General features: G+C 39.6%; 1 protein-coding gene across 1 annotated transcript in view; it reads left to right on the top strand.

The window, feature by feature from the left end:
• LOC140726910 (uncharacterized) overlaps positions 1-22,632 on the top strand; it is a 34,146-nt gene extending 11,514 nt beyond the window's left edge. Inside the window, exons 5-8 of the mRNA XM_073043899.1 lie at positions 11,824-11,915; positions 14,278-14,387; positions 20,017-20,560; positions 21,739-22,632. Of these exons, the coding sequence (XP_072900000.1) occupies positions 11,824-11,915; positions 14,278-14,387; positions 20,017-20,546 (732 nt within the window). The 3' untranslated portion in view covers positions 20,547-20,560; positions 21,739-22,632. The remainder of the gene's footprint in view (positions 1-11,823; positions 11,916-14,277; positions 14,388-20,016; positions 20,561-21,738) is intronic.
• Positions 22,633-24,480: the final 1,848 nt, after the last annotated feature.

Raw genomic sequence — 24,480 nt, 5'->3', positions numbered from 1 at the left:
GTGGCCGTCTGGACAGTTAGTCTGCAGTCCAAGACACTAATGGAGCATCAACCTGCATCTCCATGAGCTTACTCCCTAGTAAAACAGGTTGTATGGTGCTAAAAGCACTGGAGAAATCAAAGAACATAATTCGCACATTGCCGCCTTGGGTCATCCAGTTGGGTGCAAGCCCATAGAAGCAGGAAGATTATGGCGTCCTTGACTCCAATATGTGGTTGGTAAGCCAACTGCAGGGGCTCCAGTGATGGTCCGGAGGTGTGTCAGGACCTCTCTTTCTAATGATTTCATAACAAGTGAGGTCAGTGCCACTGGTCTGCATATTGCTCTACGAATTTAACTAGATGTGGTTCCGACATATCACACAAAATAAGTTCTTTCAGTACGTGTTTAATTTTTTGATATGATTAAAGATAAGAGATTAACTTATCACATATACATTGAAACATACAGTGAAATGCATGGCTTGCGTCAACAACCAACACGATCAGGATGTGCATGGGAAGCCTGCAAGTGTCACCGTGCTCACAGTGCCAGCTTAGCATGTCCGTCCTCAGCTCAGTTATCCTAGCCTTTGGAACGTGGGAGGGAAACCTTCGCAGCTCAGGGGAGAACATACAAACTCTTAAAGAGTGCCAGAAGTTTATTGCATGAATAGAGTTGCTCTGTATGTGTTGACAACCACTATGATTAATAGCTTTCCTTGACCATTGCAACAGCCCTGCTTCGTCAGAATATGTCTCCAGAATCAGCTCACTAACTGCACTTCGGACTACCTGAACATATTTCTTCTCAATTACGTCCACACAGCTGAGCAGTCAGCAGGACTAATGTTCAAATTGATGTACTAATGACTAATTTTCACTTCAATTTTAAAATTGCTGCACTTTTCAGGATTGCTGCTGTTGCAGAACATTTTTGAAGCTTCCTGCTGCTCATCAGCTTCAAAGTTATCCAAGCCTCTGTTTGAAAATCACTAGATGCTGCAAGTTGAAATAAAGGCAGAGTTTGCTGGAAATACTCAGTAAGTCAGACTGGTGTCTGTTCACAGGTACTGCCTACACGCATTTTCTCCTTTTGTAGCATTCTGTACAAGTGTTGACCTTACATGGGGAATTTACTTGGGTAATTTTTTTTATGGCTTGTAATCCTCAGTAGCCTTGGATGCCAAGGCCAAATGTTTTTCTTCTTGCAGTCAAAGCATTTCACTGCTGTAAAATAGAATGCTTGAGGTTGCTTATTTTTTGTTATCATTGTTTGTACTCAAGTGACTCGTGTATGGTATTGGAACTCCCATTTTGCTAATGCTGCTAGCCTGTGCTGTATATCAGCATCAATACTCACACTGTATGCTGTTAGATCTGGAGATGATGTTGCCCAGAAGATCTATCGTAAGTCACAAATAAAATGTAAATCGTATGGTTACAGCCATTTTATTACATGTTCACCGTAGTGCGGGTCCAACAGGGTTAGCTTGCACCAGCAAGCAAGGTAGAGAAGCAAAAGAGGAACTATAACTGTCACTGTAACAAAAGGAATGTAAATACTAGAGATTCTGCAGATGCTGGAAATCCAGAGTAACAGCACACAAAATGCTGGAGGACCTCAGCAGGTCAGGTAGCATCTATGGAGAGGAATAAGTCGTCAATGTTTCAGGCCGAGGCACTTTATCAAACCAATGAAGGGTCTAGGCCCACAATGTTATCTTTATATTCCTCTGCATAGATGCTGCCTGATCTAGTGAAGTCCTCCAGTATTTTTTACGTGTTAAAGGAACGTGAGCATGTTTCCCTTTTATACTGCAAAACTGCTTTATACTTACAACTGTGAGGCTCCAATGCCATTTTTAAATTTGCTGGTGACACTGCTGTCACTAGCCAAATCAAAGATGGAGATGATAAAGTATATAGGAAGGAGACTGAAAATCTGGTAGAGTAGTGCAACCTCTCACTCAGTGTCAGCAAGACCAAGGAGTTAATTATTGAATACAGGAGGAGAAAATTGGAAGTCCATGAAATGATCCTCATCGGGGAGTCAGAGTGTCAGCAACTTTAAATTCCTCAGCATTATCATTTCAGAAGATCTCTCCTGTGTCCAGCACGTAAGTGCCATTATGAAGAAAACACAGTAGCCCCTTTGTTTCCTTAGAATTTTGTGAAGATTTAGCATGACATCTAAAACTTAAATAAGCATCATAAGATGTGTGGTAGAGAGTATGCTGACTGGTTGCATCCCTGCTTGGCATGTAAACACTAATGCCCTTGAATTGAAAAGCATATATAAAAAAAGTGGACACAACCCTGTCCATCACAGGTAAAGCTCTCCTCGCCATTGAACACATCTGTAAGGAGTGGTGTCACTGGAAAACACAATTCATCATCAGGGAAACCCACCATGCAGGCCATACTCTCTTCTTGAAGGTATAAGCAGCCTTGGGACCCACACTAGTAGGTTCAAGAACACTTCTTATCCCTGAACCATCAGGCTCTTGAGCTAGAGGGGATAACTTCATTCACCCCATCACTGATCTATACCCACAACCTATGGATTCGCTTTCAAGGACTCTTATTCTCAGGTTTTCAATATTTATTGTCTGTTTATCTATTATTATTAATTTGTTTATTTTTTTTGTACTTGCATGGTGTGTTGTGTTTTGCTCATTGGTTGTCTGCATTTTTTCATTGATTCTATGGTGCCTCTTTGTGTTCACTATGAATGCCCACGAGAAAATGAATCTCAGGGTTGTAAGGGGACATGTACAGTATGTACTTTGATCATTTACTTTGAAAACAATCAGGCTAGTCCCAGATTTTTTTTAAAATCATGAGCAGTGACTGATTTACACGTCAGCTTTGCAAACAAAGGAAGTAAAACCAAATATACTACAAGTTAGTAAAGTACAAACATAACAGGCGATTGAAGAAAGCTAAAAATTAAAGGAGAAGCACAATAAAAACAACAATCTGGACCCTAATCCAAAATACTGAGTAAACCCTCTATCATTTATGGAAGTCATTCTCACCATTAAATCTTGTTTAAGTAATAATTTAGATTCAATCTGCTCATCTGTTCATAAAGCTTTCTCTCTGTGTTCAATTTAGGAAGACACTAAAACTGTATAATCAAGCCAAAATTTTCAATACTACAATGTTTTCACTAATGCTGTCACCTGAAAGTGGAATTGGAATTGGTTTGTTATTATCACATGTGAAGCTTGTCTTGCAAACTGTTCATACAGATAAGATAATTAAGCAGAGCATTGTAGTGGAACAAGGTAAGACAATCACAATGCAGAATAAAGTCTAATGGCTACAGAGAAAGTGCAGTGCAAGTAAACGATAAGGTGTAGGATCATAACGAGGTAGATTGAGGTCAGGTGTCCATTTTATCTTACTAGGTAATACAATAGTCTTACAACAGTGGAGTCGAAGCTGTCCTTGAACCTGATGGTACGTGCTTTCAGGATTTTGTATCTTCTGACCAATGGAAGAGGGAGAAGAGAGAATATCTGGAGTGGGTGCAGTCTTTGATTATGCTAATTGCTTTACTGAGGCCGTGAGAATTCGAGACAGTCCATTGTTTTCATGATGTACTGAGCTGTGTCCAAAACTTGGCAGTTTTTTCTGTGGTCACATGCAGAGCAGTTAACATTCCCGTCCATTATGCATTCGGAAAGGATGCTTTCCATTGTGCATTGATTAGAAACTGGTAAGTATTAACGAGTCATGTTAAATTTCTTTAGCTCCTTGAAGCAGAGGTGTTGTTTCTCTTGGCCATGACTTGGGAAGGCTATTGATGATAGTCACTCCTGGGAACTTGAAGCTCTCAACCTCAACACCGACGTGAACAGAAGCATGTACAGCATGATCAGTGACCAGCTCTTACCGTTTGCTGACATTGAGGGAAAGGTTGTTGTCATGGCACCACGTTACAAAGTTCTGTCTCTTTTCTGTACTCCAACTCATAATTATTTGAGATATCATCTGCAAACTTGTAGGTGAGGTTAGAGGAGAATATGGCCATGCAGTAATGAGTTTACAGTAAGTAGAGTAAGGAGTTGAGGACTCAACCTTGTGGAACACTAGTGTTAACTTACAATAATTGCATTGTAAAGAGTTGTTATTGCCTCCCTTTGCTGATTGCAGTCTGTTGGCCAGGAAGTCAAGAATCCAGGTACAGATGGAGGAGTTGACTCCCAGGGTTCAGAGTTCAGAGGTGAGTTTGCTTGGAATTATAGTATTGAAGGTGGAACTGTAGTCAATAAATAATAGTCAAATGAAGGTGTCTTTACGTCCTTTTCTGGTTGGCTGCCAGTGATTAGTGGATGTTGGATCCACTGTGTTTCACATTATATGTTAATGACCTGGATGTCAGAATGATATAAGGTTAGGTTGAGGGGCAGATATTGTTGAGGCAGCAAGGAGTCTCCAGAAGGATTTGGACAGATTGGAAGAATGGGCAAAGAAGTGACCGATGAAATACAGTGAGGGGAGTGTATGGTCATGCACTTCGGAAAAAGGAATAAAAGTATGGACTATTTCCTAAACGGGGAGCGAATTCAGAAATCAGAGGAGCAAAGAGTCTTGGGGAGCCCATGTGCAGGATTCCCTAAAGGTTAACTTGCAGGTTGAGTTGGTGGCAAGGAAGGCAAGTGCAATGTTAGCATTCACTTCAAGGGGGTTAGAATACAAGACCATAAGACATTGGAGCAGAATTAGGCCATTCAGCCCATCGAGTCTGCTCCACCATTCCATCATGACTGATCCCAGATCCCACTCAACTCCATGCACCTGCCTTCTCACCATATCCTTTGATGCCCTGATGATCAGGAAACAATCAACTTCCGCCTTAAATATACCCATGGACTTGGCCTCCATTGGAGCCTCTGGCAGAACAATCCACAAATTTACTGCTCTCTGGCTAAAAATAATTCCTCCTTATCTCTGTTCTAAAGGGTTCCCCCTCAATTTTACGGCTGTGCCCTCTAGTTCTGGATACCTTCACCATAGGAAACATTTTCTCCACGTCCGCCCTATACAGTCCTTTCAACATTTGGTGAGTTTCGATGAGATCCCCTTGCATTCTTCTAAATTCCAGTGAGTACAGGCCCAAAGCTGCCAAACAACTCCTCATATGTTAACCCCTTCATTCCTGGAATCATCCTCGTGAACCACCTCTAGACTGTCCAACGTGCCCTTTCTAAGATATGGGGCCCAAGATATAAAAGCAAGGATGGAATGTGGAGACTTTATAAGGTGTTGGTCAGGACACATTTGGAGTATTGTGAACAGATTTGGGCCTCATATGTTTAAAAAAAAAGCATGAGTTGCAATTGGAGAGGGTCCAGATGAGGTTAACAAGAATTATCCCTAAATGGACAAGTGGAGTGAGGAGTGTTTGATGGCTCCGGGCCTGTACTCACTGAAATTTAGAAGAATGATGGGTATCTCATTAAAACCTACCAAATATTGAAAGACCAACATAGAGTGCACATGGAGGGGATGGTTCCACTAGTGGAAGAGTCTAGGACCAGTGGGCACAGCTTTAGCATAGATGGATGTCTCTAGAATGAGATGAAGTGGAATTTCTTTAGCCAGAGGGTAGTGAATCTGTGGAATTTGTTGCCATAGATGGCTGCAGAGGTCAGCCACTGGATGTATTTAAAGCAGAAGTTCCTAGGTTCTCAATTAGTAATGGTGCTAAAGGCTACAGGGAGAAGGCACAAGAATGGGGTTGAGAGGGATAATAAGTCAGCCATGATGGAATGTTGGACCAGACTTGATGGTCAGAATGGCCTAATTCTGTTCCTATGTTTTATGGTTTTATACGCTACAGAGATGAGTTTAGGACCAGGGAGCACCACTGCAGACCTGTTTCAGAGGGAGGTGAATTGCCGTGAGTTGACTTTTGACAGTAAGGCTGGAGTTACTGTGTACCAGGACCAGCCACTCGAAACACTTGATGGCTTGTATTTTGGTTCTCTTAGACCTTAATGAATTAAACAAATTTTGATTTGCACATCATTTTGACAGAACTCCTAGTGGAATTGTGTTCAAAACTATGTACAAGTAAGTTTGCCTTCTTATGCTCTTCCCTTTCAATTTGAAAATTACTATTTACCCTGAAAAACATTGCCATTAATTTTGCATAACAGTTGAAGGACTCCCTCTTTATAATAAACATTGACTCTTAAAATATGGAAACTAATATAAAAGAATATAATCTAGAGGGAGATATTGCAATTCTTAAATGGTGTGCATATGACTCTGATTTTACACCAAATAAATTGGATGCTAGATTTAAGGACTGGACAGCTAAAGGAATAACAGTTCTTTGCAACATAATGAAAGAAGGAACAGTGTTCAGTTTTGAAATGCTTAAAGAGAAACATCCATCTTGCACCTCACCCACTAATAGTAGCAGGATTTGTACTCAGCAAGAACTACCTTTCTGCTTGTGGCTGTTACCAGTTTGAAGTCGAGTCATGTCACTTCAAGTCTGCATGTTTAACTGACCACGAGTCTTCAAGATTGTCTTGCCACCAGAGTAGACAATCACACAACATATTTTATTACTTCACTACTCCCCATCATTGAGCACATTCAACATTTTTCTAACCTACCTATAGGCCAGTATAGTTCATTCTGCAGGTTATGATCACCTGATTTAAGAAGATGTGGTTGCCATATGAGTGATTTCAGAGAGATTTGAGGAACAGAAGGATCTTGAGTACAGTTCATAGACCCTTGAAGGTGGCAACATAGGTAAATAATGTGGTCAAGAAGGTCTATGGGATAGTGTCCTTCATTAGTCAGTGCATTGAAATTAGAAGTAGGGAGCTTATGATCCAACTTTAAAATCAATTTGGTCATGCTACAAAGTGCTGCATAAAACTAATAAACTGCTTGTTTTAATCACTGTAGCCAGGCTTGACTATAAAAAATTTAAACTATGAGCTCTTATTCGTAGAATGGGATTGCAAGAATTTGTTTTATTCTTATCATCCTACACCATGGAAACAGATCCTTCAGCCCAACTGGCTCGTGCCAACCAGTTCTTAATAATCTTTGGTACTTAATCTAATAACTATTTATACACAAATGCCTTTCCAGATATTAAACTAAACTCTTGTCATTGATAATTATAACTTTAGGTGACCATCAGGTAAATAAAAATTAATACAGTAGAAGACATTTGAACAGTTTACATGATTTGTTGATCTAGTACTCAATAGTGATTCTTTTCTCTAGAGGAAAAAAAGTCACATCAAACTTGATAAAAATTGCATTTAAAATTGTAAAAAGTTGAAAATAAGTTTATTAACAAAGTGCATATATGTCACCATACACAATATTGAGATTCATTTTCTTAAGGGCATCATCAATAAATCCATACTACAAAAATAAAGAAATAATAACAATAAATAAATAAGTATTGAGAACATGAGATGAAGAGTCCATGAAAGTAAGTCCAAAGGTGGTGGGAACATTTCGATGATGGGGCAAGTGAAGTTATCCCCACTGGTTCAAGACCCATGTGGCTGAGGGGTAATAACTATTCCTGAACCAGTTGGTGTGGCTGTTGAGGCTCCTGTAGCATTTTCCTGATGGCAGTAGTGAGAAGAAACCATGCCCTGGGTGGTGAGGGTCCCAGAAGATGGATGCTGCTTTCCTGCGATAATGTTTCATGTAGATATGCTCAATGATGGAGAAGGCTTTACCCGTGATGGACTGGGCCATATCCACTACTTTTTTGTTGGATTTTCCATAAAAGCAATGGCACAGGTGTTTCCATACCAGGTTGTGATGCAGCCAGTGAACATACTCTCCACTACACATCCATAGAAGTTTGTCAAATTTTAGATGTCATGCCAAATATTCACAAACTCCTAAGGAAATAGAGACACTGCCATGTATTCTCCATAATTGCATTTGCATGCTGGCCCAGGACAGGTCCTCTGAAATGATTACACAGAGGAATTTAAAGTTGCTCACCCTTTGCACCTCTGATCCCCCCAATGAGTACTGGCTCATGGATCTCTGATTTTCTTCTCCTGAAGTCAAGAATCAGCTCCTTGGCCTTGCTGACACTGAGTAAGAAGTTGTTGTGGCACCACTCCACCAGATTTTCAACCTCCCTCCTATATGCTGATTCATCACCACTTTTGATTTGGCCCACAACAGTGGTGTTATCAGCAAATTTGAATACAGTATTGGACCAGTGCTTAGCTACGTGGACATAAATGTAATGTAAATAGAGCAGGTAGCTAAACACACAGCTTCTGGTGCACCTGTGCTGAGAGAGACCGTGAAGGAGATGTTGCCAATCTGGACTGACTGGGGTCTGCAAGTGAGGAAATCGAGGATCCAATTGCACAAGGAGGTATTGAGGTCAAGGTCTTGAAGCTTACTGATTATTTTTGAGGGCGTGATGGTATTGCACGCTGAGTATAGTTGATAAAGAGCTTCCTGATGTCTGCACCTTTGCTGTCTAGATGTTCAGGGTTGAGTGAAGAGCCATTGAGATGGCATCTGCTGTGAACCTGTTGCTCCAGTAGCCAAATTGGAGCGGATCTAAGTCACTTCTCAGGTAGAATCTGATGTTTTTCATCACCAACCTCTCGAAACACTTCATCACTGTGGATGTAAGTGCCACTGAAAGATAGTCATTGAGGGAGGTTACACATTCTTCTTAGGCACCGGTATATTTGAAGCCTGCTGGAAGCAGCTGGGTACCTCAGTCTGCAGAAGTGAGAGTTTAAAGATCTCTGTGAACATTCCAGCCAGTTAATCAGCACGGGCCTTTAGTACTTGACAAGGTGCCCCGTCTGGGCTGGATGCTTTTCATGGCTTCACCCTCCAGAAGGCTGTTCGTACGTCAGCCTCAGAGACTGAAAGCACAGGATTATTGGGCGGCTGTGGGAGTTTGTGATGGTTCCTGCATCTTTTGATGGTCAAAGTGAGCATAGAAGGCATTGAACGCATCTGGAAGCAAAGCCCTGTTGTCGCCTATGTCACTTGCTTTAACGTTATAAGAGGTGATGGCATTCAAGCCCTGTCACAACTCATTAATTCAAGTTTAGTCTGGAATTGCCACTTTGCCCATGAGATAGCTTTCCAGAGCTTGTACCTGGACCTCTTGTAACACTCTTGCTTTTAAAAAGCCTTCAAGGATGGAGTTTATCAACCTTGGTACTGTCATAGATCCCATACTGTTTCCTCCCATTGTGAACTTGAGCCCGCTTAGTAATTTCCTGTGGAGATATTCTACATGATTAGACAAAGAATGTCAAATGTAATCAATTGAAACCTCAGAACTTCATATAATTGCTTCTATCAACTAAAGATGCCTAGTCTGCAGACATTTTTTTGCCATCAATAACTCAAGAAGGCAATGTACCCTGTGGAGATTTGATCTTCTCAGTACGTAGCTATACTTATAATCTTTTTAATCATATTCTCAACAGATGCTAATCAAAGTCATTTCTCAAGGTATTAATCAAAAGAGCATCAGCAGCTTTGCTAGTAATCTATTCATGTGCACTGAATAGCTCTGTAGGTTGTCTTTTTCTGCACCATTCGTATGGCAAACCAAGTTACTTTAATCTAACGTTACATCCTGAATGCACTGTATCATCAAAAAGAGCATTTGCATTAAAAATAATGTTTAAATGCATAATCCAATAGAATTAGAATAGCAGTTTAAAAAAGACCAGTCCTAATTGATGTTAAGCTTTCTCTTTTTTACTTGATTAGTTTATTGGTAACTGCTCCTCATGACTGAAAATGCATTATCATACTATTACCTTTTTGATAAAACCACTTTATGTTAATAAACCCACAAATCTTTGATCTTTTGTTGCATCCTCTAAAGAAAACAAACTTCATCTCCTCCCCCCCCCCATAGTGCAATTGCATATTGAGATATACTGAACATTACTGACAGACTTTATACAGTAGCTTACCAAAGCAATTTGGCATGAAGATTTTTGTATTTTCTTCTGTCATGTTGAATTTGTATCCAATCTCCAAGTTGATTTGTCAAGAATGTAATAGTATTAAAAAGAAGCATAAACCTTCAAACTACTTTGGTAACCATTTTACCAAGTTTATATTACACAAAATAATAGAAAAGGGGACTTTAATAAATGATTGAAGTGGGATGCAGGGGATTCGTTGCTACATCTTCGACCAGTCTATTAAAGAAGATGGGGGTGAGGGGTGTCTCCCTCCAACAAGCAATCAAGTCCTTGTCAAATGCAGCAGAAGAAAGCAGCAATTGGATTTGAATTAAAAGGAACGACAACAACTGGGCTGCAAAATGAGGACAGGAGGGTACGGAACTGAGGGGGGTGTATCTGGGACACCAGGTAGCACTGTTGAGCCCTCTGGAGACGTTGTGGGCTTATCAACGAAATGTCAAAGAAGGAGGATGCCCACCTGATGGCCCCGATGACGTAGCTACCCTCTTTGTCACCACTCCAAGCCTACTGCCAACATCGAGAGTGCCGACTTTATCATAGGGATTGAAACATCAAGTCCTAGTAGCTCTACTCCACTAATGGCTTATTTCTCCGGTTAAATGCTGTAGAAAGTCGACTCATGCAGATGGTTTAAGTATTTATGAGGGGACATCGGAGAAACGTCTACATTATGGACCTCTTGTAGTTTTATTTTACCTACTGTTATGAGTGATGAACAGACCTGATGGACAATGGGGTGCAGAGTTAACCATTCCCAAACTCCCTCCTGAGAACTACGAACTATTGCTGTTGTTATGCTGCTCATGAGAGAGAGAGATAAAGCCCAGGCAAGAACATTTGATACAGATAAGAGGGGGAGAGAGACTATTGATTTACTGTATTATGACTCTTCCTGGATTATTTACTTTCTACTACAAGGACTGTACTTTGCTCGTTAACATTCCTCAGGAGATAGCAGGAGTGGCCTGATTTGATGGACATGCTCATTCAGAGTTGATGGATAGCTGAGACCCCGTGAGTGGGGATAAAAAGACAGGTCTGGAGAGACACCCTTCAGACACACCAGTGGACACTGATTGAGTGTTGGGAACCCACAGAAAGGTGGGGGCTTCGAAGACCAAACCAGGAGATCGGTCAGTAAAGCTCACAGTGTTACAGCAGGGCCAGTGGGGACTTGTGTGTGTGTCCACTCATGCCAGAGTGACGAGTCCACCACAGAAGAATGGTCTAGCTGAAGAACAGAGGGGTCATAACTGAATGGCCACAACGATACGACGGATTAAGAAAGCAAAGGAAGGTTTGGCTGCTGTTGCTGTTATCTCTCTCTCTCTCTCTCTCTCTCTCTCTCTCTCTCTCTCTCTCCCCTCTCCCTCTCCCTCTCCCTCTCCCTCTCCCTCCCCCTCCCCCTCCCCCTCCCCCTCCCCCTCTCCCTCCCCCTCCCCCCCCAACGATTTCAATACAACAACCATAACTACTTCAGCATTTATGAACTGAACTCTATACTTTCCTATGACAATTCATTTACCCCTAGACATCAATAGAGCTTGTTTATTATTGATTATTATTATTCCTACACTTTTAGGTTTATTACTGCTAACTTGTTTTATATGTATATTTGCATTTTTGATATTGTATTGTGTAGTTTACTAATAAACACCTTTAGTTTGGTACCACCAGACTCCAACGGATTCTTCTTTCTCTGCTGGTCAGACACCCAGTTACGGGATACGTAACACTACAGTGCCATTTATTTTCTTTTTTTAACAACCTGGTAACTTGATAATTGTGTATAAATCAATAATCAAAATGGAAAGTTAAGGTGTTGAAATGTCTTATTATTTCAGATTGTTGAAATCTTTCAGACAAATTCAAGATATTGTAAATATGCATGGAAGGCAGATATTCATAAGTATCATCAAAACCATTTAACACAGAAGTAAGTAAAATTGAGTCATTTGATTAATATTAATTTCTGTTTATTCATGTTTATATCGATGGAAATGGTTGAACAAATTAGTATATTTCACAATAACTTTTACTTAATTGTGCAAGTACCGACATGCTTTTGGTATAGTTCAAACTGACTTTACTTTACAAGATAATAGAAATAATTTCAGTAACACCTGAAAAGTGTTCTTATTGTCTTTCTTTTTGTTCAAAGATAGCAGTTAATGTAAAATTGGCTGAAGCTTCTGTGACTTGCTAGAGAAAATTAAAATGAATTGGATGTTGGCAGATTTTGTAAAATGGTGGATTCTGGTTGTGGGCCACCAGTTAATCAGGGCAACCCCTTATTTGGGGCAAATTTTTAAAAAAGAAGTAAAACTAATCAAAAAAATAGCTGTGATTCTCTGTTCATTTGGGACACTGAACCACTTAACTGGGACAAGAGACCATTGCTGAATAGTTTCTAACGAGTGTCAGTCTTATGCATTTGCCTGGCTGTTAATCACTACATCATACTTGGAGCAAACAGTTATTAAATAGCGTCAGTTGTGTGTGTTTGTTTTCAAGAAGCAGTGATTTCTGTCACTGATACTTGGGAGTAAATAAGCATCAAGATAATTTGCAGCTGTTTTGCTCACTGTGGTTTCAAGCATTCGGGTGTGGAGATGCCAGAAACAACTGGGAGTGAAAAGTAAACAAATGCATGACTCCAACAAGGACTACAATGAGTTAAACGGTATCAACAGTCATCTTGAATGTTATAATGAAAATAAAGATCTGGAGGATGCAGTCATCAAAAGCATTGTATGAAGGAAGTCCATTATCTGCAGTAGGTGCCTGCACCGATTTTCTTCATTTGGTGGTTGTCTGTCACATCCAATGATGACAGGAAACCTGTGCAAGAGTTTTTTAAAGTGGACAAGCCTTTGCACTTGGACTCTCTTGACCTCGGGATTCTGGATCCAGTGGTATGAGCAGTCATCACAGCTATCATCTTTCCGTATTTGTAGTTCATAAACACAAGATGTTCTGCGGATGCTGGAAATCCAAAGTGAACCACACGGAGTGACGGAGGAACTCCACAGGTCAGGCAACATCTATGAAAATGAATGAACAGTTGATGCTTCAGGCTGAGACCCTCCATCAGGATCGGAAAGGAAGAGGGGGAGATGCAAGGAGGAAGGAGGCGATAGATAAAGCCAGGTGGGTGGGAAAGGGCTGAGGAAAATAAAATCTGTTATGAGAGGAGAGTGGACTTAGGGAGAAAGGAAAGGAGGAAGGGCACAAGGGGGAGGTGATACGCAGGTGAGGAGAAGGGGTAAGAGGCCTGAGTGGAGAATAGAAGAAGAGGGCAAGGTTAGGAAAAAAACTATTGGAAGGAGAAATCAATGTTCATGCCATCAGGTTGGAGGCTACTTAGATGGAATATAAGGTATTGGTCCTCCACCCTGTGAGTGGCCTTATTGTGGCAAAAGAGGACCGACATGTCGGAACATTGAATGGAGCTAGGACTTGAAGTGGTTGGCCACCTGGAAATTCTGTTTCCAGTCCTGAAGAAAGGTCCTGGCCTGAAGTGTGGACTATCTATTCATTTCCACAGAAGCTGCCTGACCTGAGTTCCAGCAGAATCTCGTGTGTCTGTGCATCATCATGCACTTGGCTGTCCATGGAGCTTTACAGAACCGCCTTTCTGGCCCTTTCATCTTACTGTAGATCTCATCCGCTCAGTGGGCCAGAGCTGACTTTGCATGCTGGCACAGGCATGTTCCAGTCTCACTCTGGTCTGATGCCCGAGAGCCACTCTCACCTGGTTTAGCCCGCCTGTCAAAGCCATGTACCAAGGTGTGGCCGCTGTGGCATGCAAGTAGCTACTTGGAGCCACAGGTGAGCGCTGTTCGTTTACAGTCAAATCAAAAGAACATGGCAGTTTACATTGAATGAATTCCTCTGTCAATAACTATTGGGAACTAATGCACAGATTTATAGTACTGTAGATATATTGGTAGTGTTCTAATTTGTTCTGTATTTCATTTAAATCCATAAATTGCTACTCAATTAAATATTAGTTTGCCTTTTTTATACCGTTTTACCTATTACCATGGAACTTCGGCTAATTGGGGCAGCCACTTAGCTGGGCCAAAATGTATTGGTCCCGATGTGTCCCAATTAACTGGAATCCATTATATTTCAGTACAAAATTGAGGTCATGATGATTATGAAGAGCAGCTTTAGGAAGCCATCCTAGTTTGTGCTATTTTTAGTTCTTACTAATTGATTTCAGAACAGATTGTGCTATTTTATTTTGAAGTACAGGATGAAAAGAATTAAACTGATCTGGTTTTTCATTGCAGGAGGAATGTTTTTACCAGTAATTCACTCTCAGAAAAAATAAAACCAAAAATTCAGTATACTGCACACCGATTCACAGGAAATGAATATTTCAACAATCATAAAACAGATGGTATGAATAAATTGAATCATTTATTGCAAAGGGGTTTAGGATTCAGAGACTAAGTGCGATGTGTAAGCAGCCAATAATAATCCTAATTCCCCTGGAGAGCAAATGTGGAACATTTATCTTAAAATTAGTGGCAAGAAATGTAATGGAAAAATACCCAAAGCCTGGAATATATTCCTGAATAGTCAACACAGATTTCAAAAGGAAGATTGTGCTTGAACTACTATGCTAAGTTTTAAGAAGAAATAAAGCAAAGAATAGAGAAAGGTAATGCAGTAGATTTAATACAGTTGGATTTTAAAGGTCCTTTATATTTCACAGCATAGTAGACCTGTGATTGAGGTACTGCATGTAGAATTAGGGGATTGGTAGAAAATGAGGTGACAGAAAAGCAATCCTTGAAATACCTGGATAGAGAGAATGTGCAGAAGATTTTTCTAATAATGGTAGAGTCTAGTACTAGATGACCTAGAATAGAAGAGTGTTTCTTTAGAAAGATTTTTGAGGAACTACTTTAGCCAGAAGATCGTGAAGTTTATTGCCACAGACATTGTGTATATTTAAAGCGATGGTTGATAGGTTCTCGATTAGTAAGGGCCTTAAAGGTAATGGAGAGAAGGCAGGAGAATGGGGTTGAGAGGGATAATAAATCAGCCATGATGGAATGGCAGAGAGGACTCGATGAGTCAAATGGTCTAATTCTGTTCCTATTTTATATAGTCTAAATATAGATTCCAGCAAGCACTAGGACAGAAATCTGGGAGATGAGGTTAAAGAGAATTACTTACACTGTCAAAAAAATCAGGGGTGTTGATCTTAATATTTTGGGGGAAATGGAAGCACAATTTAAAACTTTGTAAACACCGACAGATTTGAGGGCTTAGTTGCATACTTCAGTGAAATATAGAAGTGCATTAATTAGCTTACAGAATGGAGAATAGTGTGCAAATGCTTTTCCGGAGAGTTATGTGCACTATTGTAGAATAAATGAGGTGAATCCATACTTAACTGATAATTATTAAATGAATGAAAGAGCAAAAGAATCTTGGAGTAAAGATTCAGAACTCAGTGTAAGTAGCAATGCAGCAGAAATGAAGGCATAAACTTCAAACCATTCACAAAGGATCTGTAACTGAAAAGCTGTGAGTTATCTTGACTGTATTTGTGAGAATTTTGCAGAGTTCTGGTCATATTTTAAAATAAGAGATATATCGTGATTGTAAAAAGTGCAACATATTTTCACAAAGATGATATTGGAATCAAGGCTATATATTTATCAGAGAAACTCCAATAGCTGGAGCTCTATAAAGAGGTTAACAATGATAATGAATTAATAATAGACAAATATGAAAAATAATGTAAGAGAACCACAAAACTAAAGGTCTTAAAGAGCTTATAATAGGGAACTGAGAAGGATCTTCCTTGCTCCAAGGTTGGTAAGAAAGTTGGACATACTTCTAAAAGGTGTGGTTAAGGAAAATGGTGCTTTAAGGTATGATTGATTAAAAATTAGAGGGAGGGGAGGAGTAGAAATACTGTATATGCTATGACAGATTTAAATAAAGGGGGATAGGAGAGATTTGTATGGACCATCACTTTCATTAAAGAGCTGGGAAGCTCAGACTGGTTTCAATTCTGTAAAGATGTTGTAATAAGGTGACGTCAGCCTCCTAGGGAATCATTAATATTCAAGTGTGATAAGCAATAATTAGGTTTAGTGACATAATGGTTAAATTACTGGGCTACTATAAGACATAGGACCAGAATTAGGCTATTCAGCCCATTGAGTCTGCACCACTATTCCATCATGGCTCTCATCCCCTTTCTCCTGCCATCTCCCTATAATCTTTGAAGAATATATCAACACCAGCTTTAAATGTACCCAATGACTTGGCCTGTACATGAAGTCTACAGATTCACCACCCTCTGGCTAAAGAAATTCCTCTTCATCTCTGTTCTAAAGAGGTGTCCTTCTATCCTGAGGCTGTGTATTACAGGTCTATCTAGAGGCCTAGATTCATGATCCAGAGTATTGTGTTCAAATCCGTCTGCAGCAGTGATTAGTTAAATCTAGAACAAACATAAAACATGGGAAGAACTCAACAAGCCAAGCAGCATCTGTGGAGGCAAGTGGTGTAAGTCAATGCTTCTGGTTGAGACCTTCAACCATAGAGAGAAGGAAGAGTAAACATTGTTGATATATTGCAGTACATAGGAGGGTGGGATGCAGGGTAGGTGGAACCAGATAGGGAGGATAATGGGTAGATTGAATACTGTATGAGAGAGTTGGATGAAACATAGAATATAGACAGGAACAGGTCCTTTAGCTTTCAGTGACAGTATGGACCATACTAAACTAATCCCATCTACATACATGTTATCTAGATCCCTCTATGCCTTTCATGCTCATGTATCTGTCTAAATGTCTCTTAAATACCACTATCTTGCCTACTTCCACCAACACCACTGGCAGCATGTTAAAGGCACCTACTACTCCCTGTGTTTTTTTAAAAATTGCCTTTAAAGCTTAATCTCACCTTAAAGCCATGCCCTCTAGTTTCCGGTATTTCTATCCTGGGAAACAGAATCTGACAATCAAACCTATCTATTCAAGATTGTTTAATCTTTTATTATTAGGCCTGTAATAATTTTACAAGCTTGCATCACGTCTCCCCTCAGCCTCTGGCACTGGAGTAAACAAACCAAGCTCTCCAACCTCCAATCTGGTAAGCAATATGTAGAGCCAGAAGGGGAGGGGTTATTGGGCAGATGGATGCTCATGACAGAATGAGGAATATGAGCACAGGGACAGGAAAATTAGGCTGTCCAGGGACCGTGTACGGGAGAACGCCAGAGGTGTGACTTAGCTGGAGTTGGAAAGTTCAGTATTCATGCCTTTGAATATATTCCCAAATGAAATAAGAGACATTGTTCTTCCAGTCTGCATTTGGCTCTTCTAAGTGATGGGGAAGACCAAGGACGGATGGCTGGTGTGGGGGTGGGAAATAAATTTCAAGTGACATTGCAAGCAAAGAATGGCTATTGTGGACCAAACATGGGTGTTCCACAGAACCGATGTATAGGAAACCACACTGCAAAAACTAAATAGAGAAAACCAGGTTTGAAGAACTGAAGGTGAACTTTTGCCTCACCTGGAAGGGCATTTTAGGCCTCTGAATGAGCGAGGAACTAAATGGACAGTTTTTATACCTCCTTTAGTTACAGAGGGAAAGGCCAGGGAGTGGGGAGGGAAGAGTGCGCCACAGAATGGTCATTGCAGAAAGCAGCGAGGAGAGCCAGACAATATGACTAGCAGTGGGTGTCATGTAGTTGGTGGAAATGGAAAGATGAGGACCAAGGTAGCTTTATTGCTGTTCTGCCTAGGAAAAAGGGGTGTTGGTCAGAGCAAGTGTGCAGAAAATGAAGGAAATACAACTGCAATCTCTTTAGTCTTACAATAAACATAAAATTGGTATCAATGTTTACCAGCATTGACCATTGTAAACTTGTCACACTGTAATGAAAACTTCGCTGTATGTCCTCAAGGGAAGGTAGTATTCTATTAGGTCTTGCCTGTGTGAATCTGGATCCACAACAATAACTTCATTAAGGTTTTTAAAATCATGAGAAGCATAGCCAATGTCTTTACTCTAGTGTAGTGAAGTCCAAAAGTAGAGGGCATAGGTTTAAAGTGAGAGGGGAAGGAGACCCAAGGGGCAGCTTTCTTTCCACATGGAGTGGTGAGTACGTGGAACGAGCTGTCAGAGGAAGTTGTAGACCCAGGTATAATTATGACATTTAAAAGACACTTGGACAGAGCCATGAATAAGGTCTTAGAGTTAGCCTGGAAACAGGCCTTTCAACCCAACTTGTCCATGCTGACAATGGTGCCTGCCAAGCTATCCTATGTCCCCACATTTGACCTATATTCTTCCAAACTTTGTATTTCATGTACCTATCCAATTCTTTTATGAATGTTCTTTTAATCCATGCATCAATCATTTTCACTGGCATCTCTTTCCACAGACACACCACCCTCTGCATGAAGAAAATACCCCCCCCCCCCCCAGCTTCCTTTGAAATCCTTCAGCTCAAATCTTAAATCTATGTTCTCGGTTTTTAGTTCCCATTTACTCAGAAAAAGACTATCTCCATTCACCCTATCAATACGCTGCATGATTTATACCTCTAAGGTCGGCCCTCAATGTCTCACTCTCCAAGAAATAAAGAACTTGCTCAACCTTTCCTCCTTACTCAGTCCCTTGAGCACTGGCAGCATTCTCCAAAATCTTAACTGTACTCTTTCCAGTGTAATCATATAATAGGGCCACCAAAACTGTACCCATTATTGTTGTTACATGGCCAAGTGGTTAAGGCGTTCGTCTAGTGATCTGAAGGTCGCTAGTTTGAGCCTTGGCTGAGGCTACATGTGTGTCCTTGAGCAAGGCACTTTACCACACATTGCTCTGCGATGACACCGGTGCCAAGCTGTATGGGTCCTAATGCACTTGCCTTGGACAACATCGGTGGCGTGGAGAGGGGAGACTTGCAGCTTGGGCAACTGCCGGTCTTCCATTAAAAAAGACCTTGCCCAGGCTTGCGCCCTGGAAACTTTCCAAGGTGCAAATCCATGGTCTATCGAGACTAACAGAGGCCTACACACACACCCATTATTCTAAGTGCTGTCTCACCAATGTCTTGCACAACTCCAACACAATGTTACAACTCCTATACTAAACGTGCTTACTGATGAAGGCCAACGTGCCAAATGTGGCCTTCACCACTTTGTCTACATGTGATGGCACCTGCAGTGAACTCTGTACTCGTGCTCTTGGGCCCCTTTGTTCCACAGCGCTGCACAGAGCCTGACCTTTCAACTGTATAAACCCAACCCTGGTTTGATTTCCCAAAGTGCAAACCTTATCCAAGTTTGCACACTTTTCACAATCTGCATACCAAATTGGAAGACATTTGCCAATCCTCAGCCCACTGACCTAACTGATCAAGATTGCTTTGTAATTTTTGGTGATATTAGTAACATCTCAGCACTGACACCTGTGGCACACCACTAGTTAGTGCATCCAGCCCGAGAAACAGGGAAGATTTGAGAGGGATGTGGGCCAAAAACAAGCAAATGAGATTTGCTCAGCTAGTCAATGTGGTTTCCAAGCAGTATAACTCTATAATACCAAATTTCACGCTGTGCCAGTGATATTAAATCTGATTCTGAAGAACGTGGCTGACTCCTAGCAACCTTTGAATAGGCCAATAAGTAACAGTCAAAGGCAATAAATGCTGGTCCATGACAGAATTAAAAAAAGATTAAACGTTTATGAATGTAGGATTCTGGAAATATCAGAAGTTATATTGATTCATCTTCAAATTAAATTCTATAATTATAATTCAAATCAGAGATCTGTAAATTAATCTAATTTGTATAAGAATACTCCAATACAATTGTCTAAATCGATGCTGCATAGGTTTCATATTTCTCCTTTTTCCTACCATCTGGTGTTTTGGAAGATGCTGTGAGCATTTTGATTATTATTACTTCAAAAGTGAATCATTATTTGAATGTTAAGTGGCGTTAAGTTGACTCTGTTAAGTAAAAGTTTGACTTTTCTTTCCTCAGCTGCAAATACCATGAATGGTACTTCTGTATATCCAAAGGCAGCTTTACAGTCCAATCAGTATTACGCTCCTGTTACCAAACAGTTAGTTCCGCAACCTCAAACAAGTTTGCCTCCAAATATTCCTCCTCCTCCAGTCATTTCTATTCCATATGATCAAAATATTTGCATCACTAACCTAGCGAATAGCTCAATTTTCCTTTCAACTGATAGCACTAATGGTTCCGTCCTAATGTCTTGGGCCTCTGATATGCCTAGCTCTTCTATCGCACCCTCAGCTCCACCATTTTCCAGTGACTGTCTGAGTTCTCTTTCGTCATTTCATCCAGGATATTCTGTCAACCCTTGCTCTGTAGTTTCTACTTCTGTTACACAAACTGTGAACACATCTTCTTCCCCAGCAATGACATTCAGTAGCATAAGTTATGTACCAACTAATTACCCAACAAAGCCACCCACAACTGCGTGCACAACCAATGGGAAAGAACCCGGAACAGAAGGAAGAGAAAGTGTTTGCAACATCATTGGTTAGATCAGCTCTACAAGGTAATTTTTCACAATATTTATCAATGCCAATATGATTATTTACAGAAATTAAATGTTAAATTGATTGAAATAAGATACCGGACTGAGTTGCATAAGCAGAACCCCAAGCTTCACTCAAACGCTCCTCAAGGTGTTTTATGGCCACGTCCCCGCACGTACCTCAATCAGGCCTCCAGTGCAGCGCTCTTCCTGACCTTGCCTCTGTCCCAGACACAACACTTTTCATTGTAAAGATTATAGAGTGTGAAGAAAAATGTAATGTGTGCCTGGTAAATGTGGCCACAACTGAAATTTGCAATGGCAGGCCAATAAGCAAACCTGCCACTAACTCTGTGCATGATGGCATTTGCTGCATGTTTTTCAGGCACTGTAACTCCAGACCAAAGCATAATCCTGTAGATACCAGAAATTTGAAATAAAATGCATAAAATGCTGGATATGTTCAACCGGTCAGGAAGCACCCATGGAAAAATCATTCTGATCTGTTTCTGGTTGACCACTGTGCTGGCTGGGGTAGCTACACTTGTGTGGTTTCACAAAGCTTTTTAAATATTTCCCAGTATCTCTGATGATCAGAAGCAGTTGAAATCAGTTGAAATTTTTTTAAAAATTAGAAAATTATATTTCTTGAAAGCTTAATTAATGATGTAAAAATACCTTGAAATATAATTAAAAATCCCATTGAAATGAGTGTAACTATATTAGGTGTGTCAACATAATTGGTGCAAATCAGAGGGCCAAATAAAAAGTGCCCAGTAACTAATGGAATGTGCTGGGTTCGGTGATAAACCGGAGCATGCTGCCAGCGCTCAATAACTTGCCAGCCTGTATCTGAAGCCATGATCTTTAATTTATTACCTCATTGTGTAAACACATTTGGTTTTACTTTAAGAAAATAAGTAGTGTAAAGCTTCCTGATAACTTATTTGGTGGTCCACTAGCAGTGTAATTCTAGTAATGGCTTGGTAACACAATCTCTTCCTCTTAGTATATGCTGTACTTGAGACATGGCATTAGATAGATGAGGTGATATTACCATTGACTAAATTTTTTTTAATAGAACATGTAACTTTCTGCAATCTCAGTTTTTATAGAGTAAATATTAAACCGTTTTATATGATGCTTTAGAAGAGTGTGGACTGCTGATCGTAACTTGTGTATATCTTTATGAAATAAAGTTCAACTGCTAGCTTAAGATGTACCAAAGAAGATGGAACTAGAAGATTGGAGGAAGATCAAAACCTTTTTGATGGAGAAAGAAACTTTCAACAAGACAATGTTGATTCTAAGTGAATGGGAAAGCTACATGGAGTTCTACTAATTGGTCACTTTTAGTCAACGGCCATCTATTCTGGAAACTGATTAATTCTAGCTATAGCTAATGCTGAGATTCATCATTTAAAATGCATACTTCTCTTTCATATTCTTAAACTGGAATTTTCACCACAGAGAGGCACATGAATTTGCTGAGAAAAAAAACCTTTGTATTGAATTTTGTGATGCATTGAAATTAAAACCATTATTAAATGCACCTGGTGAAATCATATTAATATGTACTAGTGAAGGGTAAACAAGTAACTTCTCAAGTACTAAATATGATCTTGAGTCCATGAAAGTAATTTTATCTAACCCAGCCTAACAAGAATATGCCAGTTTCAGGTAAGCCTATTGTGCATGTCTTATTTTGTACAATATTGAATTCACATAATAATCGGGCAACAATTTGGAACAGCTTTGTTTCTGCTGGATGAGTTAGAATAACTGGTCCTTTGAAAGTATTAAATTAGCATAAAAATACTTTGTCAAAATAACTGTCAAAACTAAGTTTAAAAAACTGATTTTTGGAAAAATGTCAAAATTGTAAATGAATGTTAGTGCAAAAGATTTTTTGTTTGATTTGAGATTTTGATGTTTCTAAAACACTATCAGCTGGGTTCAGCTTTGCTAAGTTAATTTCTTCCAATTGTACTAACAGACAATACTGTCTAGTATTGAGATTGTCATCACCTATGTTATCAGCATGTTTTATGTTGTTTTTCTGAACTGCTGTTCAATAAAGTATTATAAAATTGCATGGCAAATACAATGATAAAGATGGCCTAACCAGCACTTACGTCTTTATGCTGAAACAATTAACACTTTACCATGGTGTAATGTGCCAGCAATTTAAAAATTGTAGTTCTAGCCCTGATTTTATATCAGTTCAAATATACAGTATATAACTAGATTAAAGCCACTGTAGTGTAGTGGTTAGTACAATACTATTACCGCTTGGGGCATTGCTGAGTTTGTTATTTGATTCCAGCACTGTCTATGAGGAGTTTGTTCTCCCCATAGACCACATGGATTGCATCCGGCTGCTCGATTCCTCCCACAGTCCAGAGATGTACCAGTTAGTAGGTTAGTTCATCATTGTAACTAGTCCTGTGGTTAGGCTAGGGTTACGTATCCCAAGAACAAGTAAACTTTTTAATTGGAAAATTTTTCCTTGGGCTTCATTCCTTCGACTGGACTATGTAAAAAGAACAGGATGTTCAAAAGTTTCTCAAGGTTATTCACACTGTATTTCAAAGCTGATATGTCAAGAAGAGCTCTGTGAAGTTGAAAAGCAAACTAATAGCTTTGTAATGTTTAAGGTATTATTTTCCCTATTTTCTCCCCGTGTTCTCAAAGTTTTGGAATTTTGCTGGGTCAATGGATATTAGTAATCTTCCTCTGCCTAATAAAAGGTAAGAATAGAAAAAAGTAGCAAAGGATTATTCAGTGGTCGAGGATTCTTTCTGTTAATTCAAACCTGGAAATTAATAGGGCACTCAAGATTATCATGAAGTAATCATCAGTAACTTGCAGATGGGAATTGATCAGATGATTCATTTTAAGTATATACTCACTCACTCACTCACCAGGCACAAACAGATAAATAATAGTTAAAAATCACTACAGAAAAAATACATTTTGGAACAGTGATAAAGAACAAATAATGCTGCTGAAATGATAATTCCCAATTCAATATATAAAATATTAACAGCAAAGAGAATATGACTTACATTTTTTAGAGCATCTTTCATGAACTTATGTCCCAAAGTACTTCAAAGTCAGTACAGGTATACTGTGTATGGAATGAAGTCGCTGTTGCAACTCAGGGAAATGGGAAATTGGAAGAGAGCCACATTCATTAATAAGATTCATAGCAAATTAAACAGATGTGAGTATGTTGACTGAGGGATAAATGTAAGCCTGGTAGATTTCTTTTATCATCCACCTGTTAGGATCTCTGTTTAATATCTTTTCTAAAGGCAAGAAAGCAGAATTGATTCTATGCTGTAGTTATGAGTAACAGTCAAGATTATATACAGGAAAGCATGAATTCTGATTCAATAGATGAATACTACTGCCAAGCTGAGTATTGTGTCATTAAATTAATGTGGGATTTTGGGAGTAAGATAGGGAGGAAATTAATATAATGGTTAGGCTAAACCTGGTTTGTGTTCCTCAATACATAAATACACAGCTTAAAAAAAAAAATTTGCCATGTATTGGATCCCAAATTAAAGCCCAGAATCACTGATGGTGCATTGTGAAGATGAAAGCTAAGTATATTTGACAGGTGTTCAAAGTTTAAAAAAAAAGATATCTGTAGATCAAACTATCGGTCAAAATAAGTAATCCCAAAACTGGCTAGAAATTAAAGATAAATTGTAGATATCTAAAAGGAAAAATAAATATTTTTTCACACAAGTTTAGAATGATTCCCCACAATGAAAAATTGGTGATGGGAAACAAAATATAAGAAGTGGGAGGAGGAAGAAGAAATTACAAATATTTTATGCAGAAAGCAGGTAACAGTGCTTTATCAACTCTGAATTTGGTTCTTTCTCCCAGGGATGGAACGATAAATGCAAAACACAGGATCTGTAGAA

Source organism: Hemitrygon akajei, chromosome 4 (assembly GCF_048418815.1).
Source record: "Hemitrygon akajei chromosome 4, sHemAka1.3, whole genome shotgun sequence".
Classification (NCBI taxonomy): Eukaryota; Metazoa; Chordata; class Chondrichthyes; order Myliobatiformes; family Dasyatidae; genus Hemitrygon; species Hemitrygon akajei.
Note: the sequence above shows the minus strand (reverse complement) of the source record. Positions and strands in the feature narration are given on the sequence as shown.